Below are 12,243 nucleotides of genomic sequence, written 5' to 3'. Positions count from 1 at the left end.
ACAATTTGAGAAGCGGGCGGCTGGCACCCAGACCCAGATATGTAATAATAATTTCGTCGTACAAAAACCATAAACTGTGAGCTCTCTCTCATCTTCAGAGTGCCCTCACCTCATCCCTAACAACTGTGAGTAATCTAGTAGGAGTATAAATAAAAGAGGTGAGAAAACCACACTAGTACTAGCTTATCTGCTTATCACTTGTCCAGCTTCCTACAAACTGGACTAGTATAAAAAAGGCAGAGAAATGACAATTATCCGGAGTGTTTGCGCATGTACAGCACCATCCATCCATCCTCCTCGCAATCCTATTCTTTGGGAGCATTTTAATTTGCAGCCAACCAAAACCAAACAATGACGAGCATTTTAATGTGACGGCACGGCCGTCGTCCCTCCTGTCCTGTCTGCAAGACTGCATGATGCAACCAACCGGCGATCATACGGCAACATCCGGCGATGACATGGTGGTGTGCAACCAGGAGAGCAGATCATCCCTGCTGCTGATGAAGCTCCCAAGCTGGGAGTCGCTGGCACGGAACGGCGCCCCCACCTGCTCAAGATGAGAGGCCACCGCGGTCGCCAGCCCCTGCGCGAATTTGTGGGTGCTGGAGCCGGTGTACACGCTAAACGTCTGTGGCAGAGCCTCCTCCTCCTCGTGTTCCCGGATGGTCTTCATCCAGTCGTCGAACGCCGTCTTGGCCGCGCCTACCGACAGCGACCGCAGGTCCAGCGACCACTCCTCCTCCTTCCTCGTATGGATCTTCGAGTACAGGCCATAGTGCCGGGCGAGGCGGAACAGCTCCACTGCCCTCTCACTAGGGTACCCATGGTTGCGGCATATGTCGATCAGGCAGTTGCAGTAGGGCCGCCGCACCTCAGGGGCCGCGCTGTTCAGTATGCCCTTCAGCTCCACCCTCAGGTCCTCCACTCCCACCCGGGCATCCCCGAGCATCCTGATCAGCTTCACCAGATTACTCCTCACCTTCTCCAGGCAAGCCAGAATCACCTCCGTCTCGTCCCCGCTGCTCAGCGCGACCACGGAGAGCAGGCACCCGCAGAGTCGGTCATCGGGCTTGAGGCCCTTGGCCATCCCAGCCTCTAGCACGTCCACCGCCTCCTGTATCCTCCCTGCCTTTCCCAGGCACTGGATCACAATGGTATAGCTCATGATGTTGGGCTCGATTCCGCTCTCCACCATTTCCGCAAACAGCTGGAGTGCGCGGTCCGCATCCCCGCTGCTCCCATAGATGTTGATCATGGCCGTGTAGCTCCACTTGTCTGGCTTCGGCACGTCGCCCAGGTCCGGGTCCTTCATCTCGCTGAAGAGCTGCTCGGCCTCGCCCACCAGCCCCACGTCGGCACACATGCTCAGAAGCGTGTTGCAGAGGATGTTGTCGGCGGGCAGCTTCTTCTCCCGCATCTGCTCCCAGAGCTGCAGCGCGTCGCGCCCCCAGCGCGCCCTCCCGTAGATCTTTGCGAGCGCCGTGAGCGTGCGCGCGTTGGGCTCGACGCCCTCGGCCGTCATTTCCTCGAACAGGTTGCGTGCCAGGCCTGGCTTGCCGGTCTTGCCCAGCGCCTCCAGCAGCGCGTTGTAGACGAAGATGTTGGGCTTGATGCCTACCTCGCGCATCTCCTTGAAGACGAACTGGATGCCGTCGTAGTCGCCGGCCTCGCCGAACATCTTGGCGAGGACGGCGAAAGCGACATGGTCGGGCTTCCAGCCGCTGCCGCGCGCGCGGTCGAAGAGCGCGAGGACCTCCTCCTTCATGCCGAGCTGCGCGTAGACGTCGAGGATGGCGGAGTAGGTGACCTCGTCGGGGAGGACGCCGTCGGAGGCGTACATGCGCTCGAACCACTCGACGGCCTTGTCGAACTGGCGGCAGCGGCGGGCGGCGGTGATGAGGGTGGAGTAGGTGATGTTGTCGAGGGGGACACCGGAGGCGAGCATGTCGAGGGCGAGGCGCTCGGCCTGGGGCCACTGGCGGGCGGCGCGGAGGGACTTGAGGGCGACATTGAAGACGATGGTGTCAAGTGGGAAGGCGCCATCGGGGAGGGCGCGGAGCCAGCAGAGGAGGGAGAGGGACTTGCGCCAGGAGGGGTGGAGGTAGTTGAGGAGGAGGAGCGCGTCGGAGGTGGAGGGCGGCGAGGCCGGGGGGAAGAAGTCGTGGAGGGTGGGGGCGAGGTCGGCAGCGTCGGGGAGGGCGCGGATGGCGCGGAGGAGCGGCTGGAGAGGGGCGGAGGAGGGGTGGGAGGAAGGGGAGCGGCGGCGGTGGCGGCGGAGGGAGAGGACGGTGGGCTTGGGCTTGGAGGGGTTCACCCAGGTTGGCTCCGGCGCGTGCTGGGTGGGCGTGGGCTTCCCGTGGAGGAGCCTGCGGGACAGGGGCTCCAGCTGCTCGGCGAGCGAGGGTGACGACGACGACGAAGACGAGGTGGAGGCGGCACAGGAGGGTTTCAGCCTGGGTTTGCCGCCGGGCAGTTTGCCGGGAGGGGAGAGGAAGAGGAAGGCCGGCGCGGCGGCGGCGGCGGGGAGTGGCGCCATGGGTGGCAATGGCAATGGATGGATGGATGTGATTTGCCTATCGCTTTGGATTGGGTTTGTTTTCTCAGCTTAAAACATTTTCTCTCCTTTTCTTTTCTTTTTTTCACGCGCGCTTTGTCTCTTTTCCCTTCTTCGTCTGTCTGTCTAACAAAATATCTGCAAAAATATCCGCTTATACTTTCGGACTGAAGATGAAAAAATGACTTGCGTTGATTTTTTTTCCAAACTTATGGTGTAAACATATTGTGTAGATTCACTTTTCTCTTGGGAATTTTATGGTGTAAACAACGACAATTACGAGGTACAAGCTAATTTTAGAAGTTATGACAGTTCGATATACGAGTATGTTCAGTTTGCTTTATTACCACTTTTAATCCTATTAAAAGTTTTTAAAACACGTTACAAACATATATGCTCATAACACGCGCACACTCATATCTAAGAACGCACAAACACACATCCTACCTCTATGATCACCTCCAAGAAACTGTAATGACATATCTTAAGATTGGCTAAGCCACCACGAACGTCTCGGTATTTCTTAAGATTGATGAAGCTACCATGAGCGTATCGTTGTCGACGGGTACGTCGTCTACTATATATGTGATAAATAAATAATCGTAAATACGAGTACCCATGTCCGTATAGAATTCGAACTTGGATGGGTTTGTTCCACCATTAGTAACTTAATGGGTTGAGCTATGCCCACTTCGCCAATCCTATTAAATTTTGATGTTGCTAAACATTGGTTACAAACTAAACATATTCATGTACCAAAATTTGGTAATTCTTATCATAAAACAGATGGTCAACCTAAAAACAAGGAAAATTTTGCTAAAATGATAAACATCACAAAAACATATCACGGCTGAAAAACACTTTTAAAATTTGATAATTTGCTAGAGAACATTTTCGATTCAATTGAAAAGAGAAATTCTTCGAAAATATGAGAATGACGGGCCGAAAGTTTCTAGTCTGAGAATACCATGAAGATAGAATATGACGTATTGCTATATAAAGTAATGGCAAATTTAGAGTTATATAATTTTTAATTTTTTAATCATATAAGAAAAAATGCCCGTGCGTTACAACGGGTGAAGTTTATTTTAATCTTATTATTATTATATGGTTTAGTTAAGATGAAATTCACTATTGGAGTTCCCTTGGATATATATTTTTTTTAGAAAATCATGAGTTGCAGTTAGGAGTCCGATCATCTCAGCTTAGCATTTGAGTTTTTTAAATAGAATTCTTATATGATTCCTTCTGTATTACCAAAAGTGAACAATCTTAAAAACCGACTCAAATACGGATATATATTTCCAAAAGCAAACAAACTTAAAACCGACTCATACACGAATGACATACCAAAATACCGGCAAAAACATCTTCAATTTTTATAATAGTAGAGATTTGCTTCCTGTAGTCCAACTCAATGTTTTCATTTCCTTATGTTTATGTTTCTATTATATAGGTAAATTGAGGGTGATATGGCATGTCTATGTGGTGATTTTGGTGGCACCAAGTGCTATGTTAAACCACGTGATATGACTTGTTTGAACACTATAAAATATTAAGAACTAAAATGATCCAAGAGCAAAACTTTAGGGAACATATTGGCTATTCTCCCTAAACGTTTGGCAAACTGTAGCGTAATCTGGTGTAAAAGAAAAAATGAACTGTAGCGTGATTTTGCTATATATCACTCGAAAGATTTCTTTCTTATCTCTCACTCGATTTTCTCACTTAAATTTACAGTGTATTTTCTTGTAAGTTACAGTGTAATTTATAAAACTTATATTGTAACTTTTGTATGTTACAGTGTAATTTTTGAATCTTTACATGTAAGTTTTGAAATTTATAATGGATTTGGTCTTTTTCTTTAAAGATATGGTAATATTAATGTCCATTATGATGTTTTTTAGTTACTTTTTGTCTTTTACTCTAAAGATTAAAAATCTGTATGATACGATCATAAAAATCTTTTGAAAGATATATAGATACTCCCATAGCAACCCGGCCCATCAATATCTTTATTACATCAAAGTACACGATCGAGGTTTTTTGTTTATTCAAAGTAGGGACCCAGTTCAGTACAAACAGAAAGTATGATAGATCCTTTCTACCTAATTGAAGTGGCATGGAAAATTTACCCGGCACCCGGCCAGTGATATATGGAGGGATTGTTTGATCGATGGATGAGCACGCATGATATGATTTACACACATCTTTGCTAAAGCTTGTGTACCTTGTAATTACTAATTGTTTATGTAGCAAGACACATGTACATTAGCCGTATACTCAGGCAACTGTAGCGTACAATGAAGCAAACCTCATATACAACAAACCTTTACATCAAAGTAGACGAGATTTGTTTGTTTATTCAAAGGTACTCCTATATAAACCTTACTCCAATAAAAACGGAAAGTAGTATGCATGATAGATCCTTTTTACCTACTAATAATTGAAGTGGCATGAATAGTTTACTCGGCAGCAACCAACCAACCAGGGAGATTGATTGATTGATTAATCAGCAGGCATGATAAGATGAGAAATTAAGTCGTAGTAATAATCTTGACAGCGTCCAAGATGTTCTTGCCCTGGAGCTTGCTGGAGACGACGAGCCTGACGTAGTCCTCCACGCTGATGCTCCGGTAGCGCGCCTCGCCGCCTCCCACCATCTCCTCCAGTGGTCCGTACGTCGACCCGAACGTGGCGTTGTGGAACGCCGCCACGGACACCCGCTCCTGCGCCGCGTCCACCACCACCCGGTGCTCGATGCTCTTGTACCTGCCGTTCGTCACCATCTCGACCACGTCGCCGACGTTCGCCACCAGTGCGCCGGGGATGGGGTCGACGGGGATCCAGTCGTCGCCCCTCCTGATCTGCAGCCCCTTCACCGGGCTCACCTGCAGCAGCAGCGTCAGCCCCACGGCGTCCGAGTGCGGCGACACGCCCAGGACCCTGTCCCTCTCCTTGGCCGGGCATGGCGGGTAGTAGTTCATCCGCATGGACTGCGCCGCGGCGAGCCTTGTCATCTTGTCGGCGTCGCGCAGGCCCAGGTTGCGCGCCATGGCTCGGAGGAGCTCGGTGGCCACCCGCTGCGTCTCGAGGGAGTAGCGGTCCATGGAGCGGCGGAAGGTGGAGGATGTCTCCGGTGGCCAGAAGCGGAGATCGCGGTAGCTGGGCGGCTGCGTGGTGAGGAAGTAGAGGTCGGACCAGTCCAGCGTCTGGTCCTCCGACGTGACGAACGCCTGGCCGTAGCCCTCGATCCATTCCGGCTGCTGCGCGAACGCCGCCTTGTCGGCCAGCGGGAGGTTGAAGAAGGCCATGACGTCGCGCTTCATCTCCTCCACCGTCTCGTCGGCGATTCCGTGGTTGATCACCTGGAAGAAACCCCACTCCTCGCAGGCGTGCCTCAGCTTGGCGGCCTCCTCATGGTGATCGATGAGCCTGGCAAAGTCAACGACAGGTATCATAGCCATGGCATGGTGGTCGTCGGCGGGCAGGGACAGGTGGTGCGGGCGAAGATAGCGGCGGAGGAGGGTGGGCGTGAGGTGGTCCGGGCGGGCGGCGAGGTCTTGCACGTTGGGCACCGGCAGCGAGCCACCCAGATTCCTTGGCTTCTTCTCCCAACACTCCATTGATTATTTCTTCTTCCTCGATCTCTACTCCAAGAGGTCTTCAACTAACTTCGGGGCTATACTAATACTATACATATACTGCTACGTGGTCGCAAATTAAGTCACACAAATTGACTCAGCTATCAGCTAGCTGGTCACCCTCACATAAACGTCGGACGAATCCGTCTTAAAAATGCACTCCCTAACTTCTCTTAATCCTTATCTTATAAATCATCTCTTACTGCTTTATGGTCTCTGAATGAATAAGATCATTTTTGTCTCTCCTGTTTGTCTCTCAAAACAAGTTGCAAATGATTGAAGTTGGTAAAAGTAGTGGATAAATGCAGTTGTCTAGCAAATCTGATAATAGTATTAGGATTTCATAAAGTGAGGGTGTTTTAATCTTTTTGTTTTATATTGGTTTTTTTGGCATTGATGAAAAATTAATTTTTTTTAGGACGGATGTATTTTTTGAGCCGTTTTCCGTATAATCATGACATCTTCTTGCCGAAGCTCCTAGATCCAGTGACGCGATGCAATTATGCAAATAAAGTGGATTCGGACATAAAGAGCTCATATGATATCCTACACAACAATCTTTTAGCGGGTTCAATTTTGGTATCAATGCGGATGACGGAAATGATACAGAGTCAAAACAGATACGGCTTAAGAATGGATCAAAATTATCGTATAAAACATACATACATAAACAGAGCAATTTTATGTTTCTTGAGAAGGTACCATGAGGTATTAAAAATTTACACAGTTGAATTGCTCACATAAACAATATAGAACAAAAAGAAGCCGACAGATAGGCTCCCAAACTCACGATAGAGTCTTCAAGTTAAAAATAATAGATAAGCCATTTGAATGGAACATGATGATACATGTATCGGGTGATGGTACATCTTTTCTTCCAAATAGCCCTTTCTTGAATGACCCACATAAGAAATCGGATATTCGACCGTGGGATTTTGGTAATATGCCATATGTCATTGGCAAAAACATCCGGCTTCCTAGACTAGCCTGAGGGCACCTGGTAATTTATACAAACTTCTTTGATACCGACCAAGAACATGAGTAAGTATTATCCTTCGAAAGGCTCAAACCTGTATACACGATCATGTTCCTTTTCGCTCCCGAGCACACTGCACACCCGGACACACCCCGTTTACACTCACAGCCCTTGGTAAATCCTAGATCTGTGGTCGGATGCTAACGCTTACCATATCTTTACTTTAGTCAAACTCGGAGCGGATCGGTCCATAAACAATTTGCTCTTTGCTCTGTTTTCACCATCCACATTAGCTTCTACTAGACGTGCTTGTGGGGGCCACTTCCAGTCCTTCACCTCGTCTATGTTATTTTTATTAGTCGATAAGTTTATTTCTGGTTGACTTAGTGGGAGCCTGAGAGTAACATAACATGTTTTATGGCCTAAAATTTCTACTAATAATAACGGGATTGTTATATGGCATTCGAATGAAACTTGGGGATGAAATCTTACAGATTTCTATTAATAATAATGAGCTTATCGACAACTTGCTTCTATGGCTGCATTTATAGGCCAATCATAGTGAATCCGGTGAATTCAAACAAAGTTCTGAAATGAATAAAATTTCTATGCATAAACTTTTGGGATAATGTCTCGTGATGGGTTGGACCCATGTGGGCTAGACCGAACATGTTTGGCGCACCCAAGCTATGTGAACACTCGCCCATTAGATCTACTCATTTGCATGGAGATATATTGGTCGAGGGGAAGTGAGAATAAAGATGAGGGTATTGCTAGTGGGCGGGTGATCGCTTCCCTCTCCTCCTAGCGATCACCCGTCCTTTGCCCCTAATACTCTTCTTTCATATCTCTTTTTTACTTTTATATTACATTATATTTTTTTTAAAAAAATAGTAAAAGAAAATTCGAAAAAAATCTAATACTCTTATTCATATGCATAAACTTTATACCGTAAACTTTGCACGCATAAACTTTGTGTATAGAAATATTTTATATATAAAATATTTGAATCCGAATTTGAATTTGAATCGGGTATATAAACTTTTGATTTATAAATATTCGCTCTACAAACTTTAGGTGGATAAACTTTAGATGTGTAAACTTTAGGTGTATAAATTTACTAAAAGATAAAAATATAAAATATTTGAATTTGAATTTGAATTTGAATCGGGTATATAAACATTTGACTTATAAACATTCGATCTACAAACTTTAGGTGTATAAACTTACTAAAAGAGGAAAAGGAAAAAAAAACGATCGCTGGCAGCGATCAATCGCCCGTTAGCTGCATATAATGTTTAGGTGGTAAAGCATGCATCACACTCTAGCAATGTTTGGCTAATAGGAAATGGAAATGATTTCCAACCCACCAAAAGGCATCTTTCAATCCTAACCATTCATTCTCACTCTTTTATTTAATCCTAATGCTTCATTCATTTCCCAATCTCAATCCCACCCCCTATTTCCTATTATCCAAACACACCCTCTGAATACACATAAATTTATTCTCCACTAGTAATAATATATTGATGGAGATGCAAGCACAAAGTTGTCATACGTACCGTATAAATACCAAATACTCCAATATTGGCGCAGGTACGTGGCCAGATGCAACATTGGCTCATACATATATATTTAGGCCAATATGCATGGATCAATATAAGGTCCGCATCGATCGATCATGTTTTTTTTTTTACTTTTATGTGAAAAAAAATATTTAACCATGAAAGCTTAAGCAATTGCGTGCACCATCACCGGCCGTCGTCGATCGATCGATCATGCCTGGTTTCGGTTTCCTCTGCAAACATATATAATCCATCGATAATTAATAAATCAATCTACGTATATGCATATATGTTAATAATAATTAGCTAGGAAATTACTCTATACAGGAGTATATATATTTGAATGAATAAATAGAATTAAGAAGGAAGGAAGGAAGGAAGTGAGGTATGTATCGGTACTTGTTAGTATTATTGTTGTTGTTGCCGTTGGGGAGGGCTTCGCCGGCGGCGTGGGAGTGGTCGTCGTCGATGGTGGTGACGTCGTGTTGGAGGTGGTCGTAGTGGCGCCTGACGTCGTCGGCCGTCTTGCCGCCGCCGACCGCCGTGGCGATGAGCTCCCACCGGTTGGGATTGTCGCTGTCGTACGTCGCCAGCGCCTGCTCGAACCTCGCGTTTTCACTCTCGCTCCACGACGCCGCCATTGATCGATCGATCGATCGATCTCTGTTGCTTGCTTGCTAGCTTAATTACCTTGGAATTATGAAGAACAGTAGTGCTGCTGCTATAGCTAGTCAGTAGTCAGTGTTGCATGGACGGGATGGCCGGCTGTTTTTATAGCTTAGATATATCCAATTAGGATATATTAATTACCTAAATTTGTCTGCGCTAATTGCAGTTATGTATTCATGAATCAGAATGTCGTAGCACTAGCTAGTCATATAATTAAATTAAATGCAAATAGCTTTATATATTAGCATATATATGAATGTCAGTAGTACCAATTATTGTTGGAGATCCAATAATGTGAGGGGTACGCTCGGTTAATAAACAAAGAGAAGAAAATAAAACTATGTATGCATCGCATCGAGAGGCTGGCCGGGCACACAACAAGGAACGGAAATGGGTTTTTTTGGGCCAAAATATGTTTTCGCTGGGTCCAGTCACTATGACAGCCGGCTTAAGTCAGATACCAACGAAAATATATCTTCGTTAGCGGCTACCATATGACAGTACTTTTTCCGTTCCTGTATAACTCAATGTAGAATATGATATGACCTATTTTAATATAACGAATCTATATGAAAATTTATCCAACTTCATTGTGCATGGATAACAATCCTAGATTAAACTATTTTGGAACGAAAAAAATACAAATCAAGAAATGAAGCAAATACATACTCCTTTCATAAAAAAACAAATATAGAATTAGATATGATACATTATTCTGGACAAAGTTATATTCAGATTCGTAGTACTATAATATGTTACATCTAATACTAACTATAATATGTTACATCTAATACTAGGTTGATTTTTTATGGAACGGATGAAGTACTCTATATCACTAGACAGCACAGCTACCTACCTACTAGGAATAGCGCCATTCTCTTCTATATATGCTCTTTAATTTTCAACAGCTATCTAAGCTAGTATAGTGATGAATCAGACTAGATGACTACTTATGTGAATTATGTAGCATTCGATCTCTACCGAAGCATGTTTTGATAAACTTAACGCTCTTTGAAATGTTGTATATGAAAACACAAAAATAAAAAAAAACATAGAAATTAATTGGAACGGCATGTTTCTCTTATCCTAATCCTACATAAACGAAAAAGATAAGAGAGAGAAGGGGAGCCTTCCGATAGCATCACAGAAAACAAAAGGAAGAAGAGAAAAGTTTCCAACAGATATGACGTCTTCTTATTTATATATATGAAATTAATTAAGATACACACACACACCATCCTCCGAAACATTTCTTACCATTTCCTATGAATTAAATGATTCCATACTTAAAAATTTCATAGAAAACTGAATCCTCCAAAATTTCTATGGCAATCCTTCATTTCAAAGGGACCCTATAAAGTGTTAATAATCCATTCGTTTGTTTGTAATTTTCGCCTCTCCTTTTAAACAGAAACGTTCAGACTTAAGAGAAGAGCGCGCATATTTGTCCGCAAAACTCTCATCAGTAAATAACGAGCCGGATTGAAGTTAATTTCTTTATTTTTCACCACGCCAATTCATCCCTTCTTGATAGTACACTGTTTACACATGAAAAGAAATGGTTCCAACAAAACTTGCAATGCAGAGGCATTAAAATTAGAGTGCTAACTAGCTAAATCAATCGTCATGTGTTGAGTTTTTTTTATAAAAATGTTCATCTTCATCTCCAACTCGATGTCAGTGCTATTATATGTTGCATTGCTATATATACTAGAGCGGGTTCGCGCGCTGCGCCGCGCGGTTTATAACCGATTCGTGTTATTTGATCAGTACCGATGTAACAATTGATGGAAAACGGCTTTTTAAGTTGGCTGTTTAGGTCGTATTTAGTTGGCTATTTAGGTCGTGCAGCAGTAAGCATTGGATCTCTCTGTTGTTATCGTGGGCTGATCGGGCTAACATATCAAGGAGCTATAGGCTTTTGTGCTTATGTTTGACGTTGGGCTCTTAAAGGTGTGCAAGAGTATAAATAGTGGGCTGCTGGTGGGCTTCAGGATGCAAGGCCTTTTTTAGCTAAGGATGGATGTCCTAGGGCAACGTGTTGTGCTGTCATTGCATATGTTTTGTTGGGGCTGGTATATATGTAGGAGTGCTGGCTGTTTTTTTAACGCTGAATCGATGCGGCGGCGGCGCTGCTGATCTTAGCGGTTTAGCCAAAGGACATTTAGCTAGCATGGACGAACCTGTGCAAGGTATGTATGCATATACAGCGATTAACCCTGTGGATTGAGGTGTGCTCTTTACTAATTTGTGGTGATAGTTTGGCTCGGTCTTTAATCTGCTCGATATAATGGAAATGGGGATGGGTGTTTTTTTAGTGGCACGATTATTTTTAAGTTAATCTGTCTTGGCTTGGAAGCCTATAGAATGGCCAATAGTATTTTACAGTTTGCAAGGTGGCTGTGTAGGCTGTTAATTGAACGATGACCTCAATCTATTTGAGCTCTCTAGAATAGGTCATGTCTCTTTTAAAAAAATACAGATGATTGATGTGGTAGGGATTTGAATGCCTGTTATTTCATTTGGTGATCTGGTAAAAAGAGATGGTTATATTTATATGTACCTGTGTAGGGAAATTTTAGGAATAAGGGGAAAGGAAAGGGGATGGACCTATGATGCTGCTATTCTTATTGACTCTGTTTTTGTTATGGTATAACAGAACAACGCCACCTTGTGCACATCAGGTCGAAAATGTTGTTGTCTGAGATCCTTAGAAGCATAGGCGCTAATGAGGCACGTTATAATTGTCATGCTGTCACTGATGGGTATGTTGGCTCTGCTGAGGCATCTGTTTATGGTGTAAGAGGAGGTGAAGAGCCATTTCTTGTTCGTGCA

At 44.4% G+C, this 12,243-nt stretch overlaps 2 protein-coding genes across 2 annotated transcripts; both read right to left on the bottom strand.

The window, feature by feature from the left end:
* Positions 1–4: 4 nt before the first annotated feature.
* LOC136351065 (pentatricopeptide repeat-containing protein At5g46580, chloroplastic) lies at positions 5–2,578 on the bottom strand. The gene has a single exon (XM_066308325.1). It carries the CDS (start codon positions 2,534–2,536, stop codon positions 434–436), a length of 2,103 nt encoding a protein of 700 aa, XP_066164422.1. The 5' UTR covers positions 2,537–2,578; the 3' UTR covers positions 5–433.
* Positions 2,579–4,765: 2,187 nt separating this feature from the next.
* On the bottom strand, positions 4,766–6,501 carry LOC4334835 (S-norcoclaurine synthase 1). The gene has a single exon (XM_015772409.3). It carries the CDS (start codon positions 6,178–6,180, stop codon positions 5,092–5,094), a length of 1,089 nt encoding a protein of 362 aa, XP_015627895.1. The 5' UTR covers positions 6,181–6,501; the 3' UTR covers positions 4,766–5,091.
* Positions 6,502–12,243: the final 5,742 nt, after the last annotated feature.

The sequence above is a fragment of the Oryza sativa genome, chromosome 3 (assembly GCF_034140825.1).
Source record: "Oryza sativa Japonica Group chromosome 3, ASM3414082v1".
NCBI classification, from domain to species: Eukaryota; Viridiplantae; Streptophyta; class Magnoliopsida; order Poales; family Poaceae; genus Oryza; species Oryza sativa.
The sequence above is the reverse complement of the archived record's forward strand: the minus strand, read 5'-3'. Positions and strand labels throughout refer to the sequence as shown.

Excerpts from the sequence above, each read along its gene's own strand:
- LOC136351065 (XM_066308325.1), bottom strand. The coding sequence starts at position 2,536 with ATGGCGCCACTCCCCGCCGCCGCCGCCGCGCCGGCCTTCCTCTTCCTC.
- LOC4334835 (XM_015772409.3), bottom strand. The coding sequence starts at position 6,180 with ATGGAGTGTTGGGAGAAGAAGCCAAGGAATCTGGGTGGCTCGCTGCCG.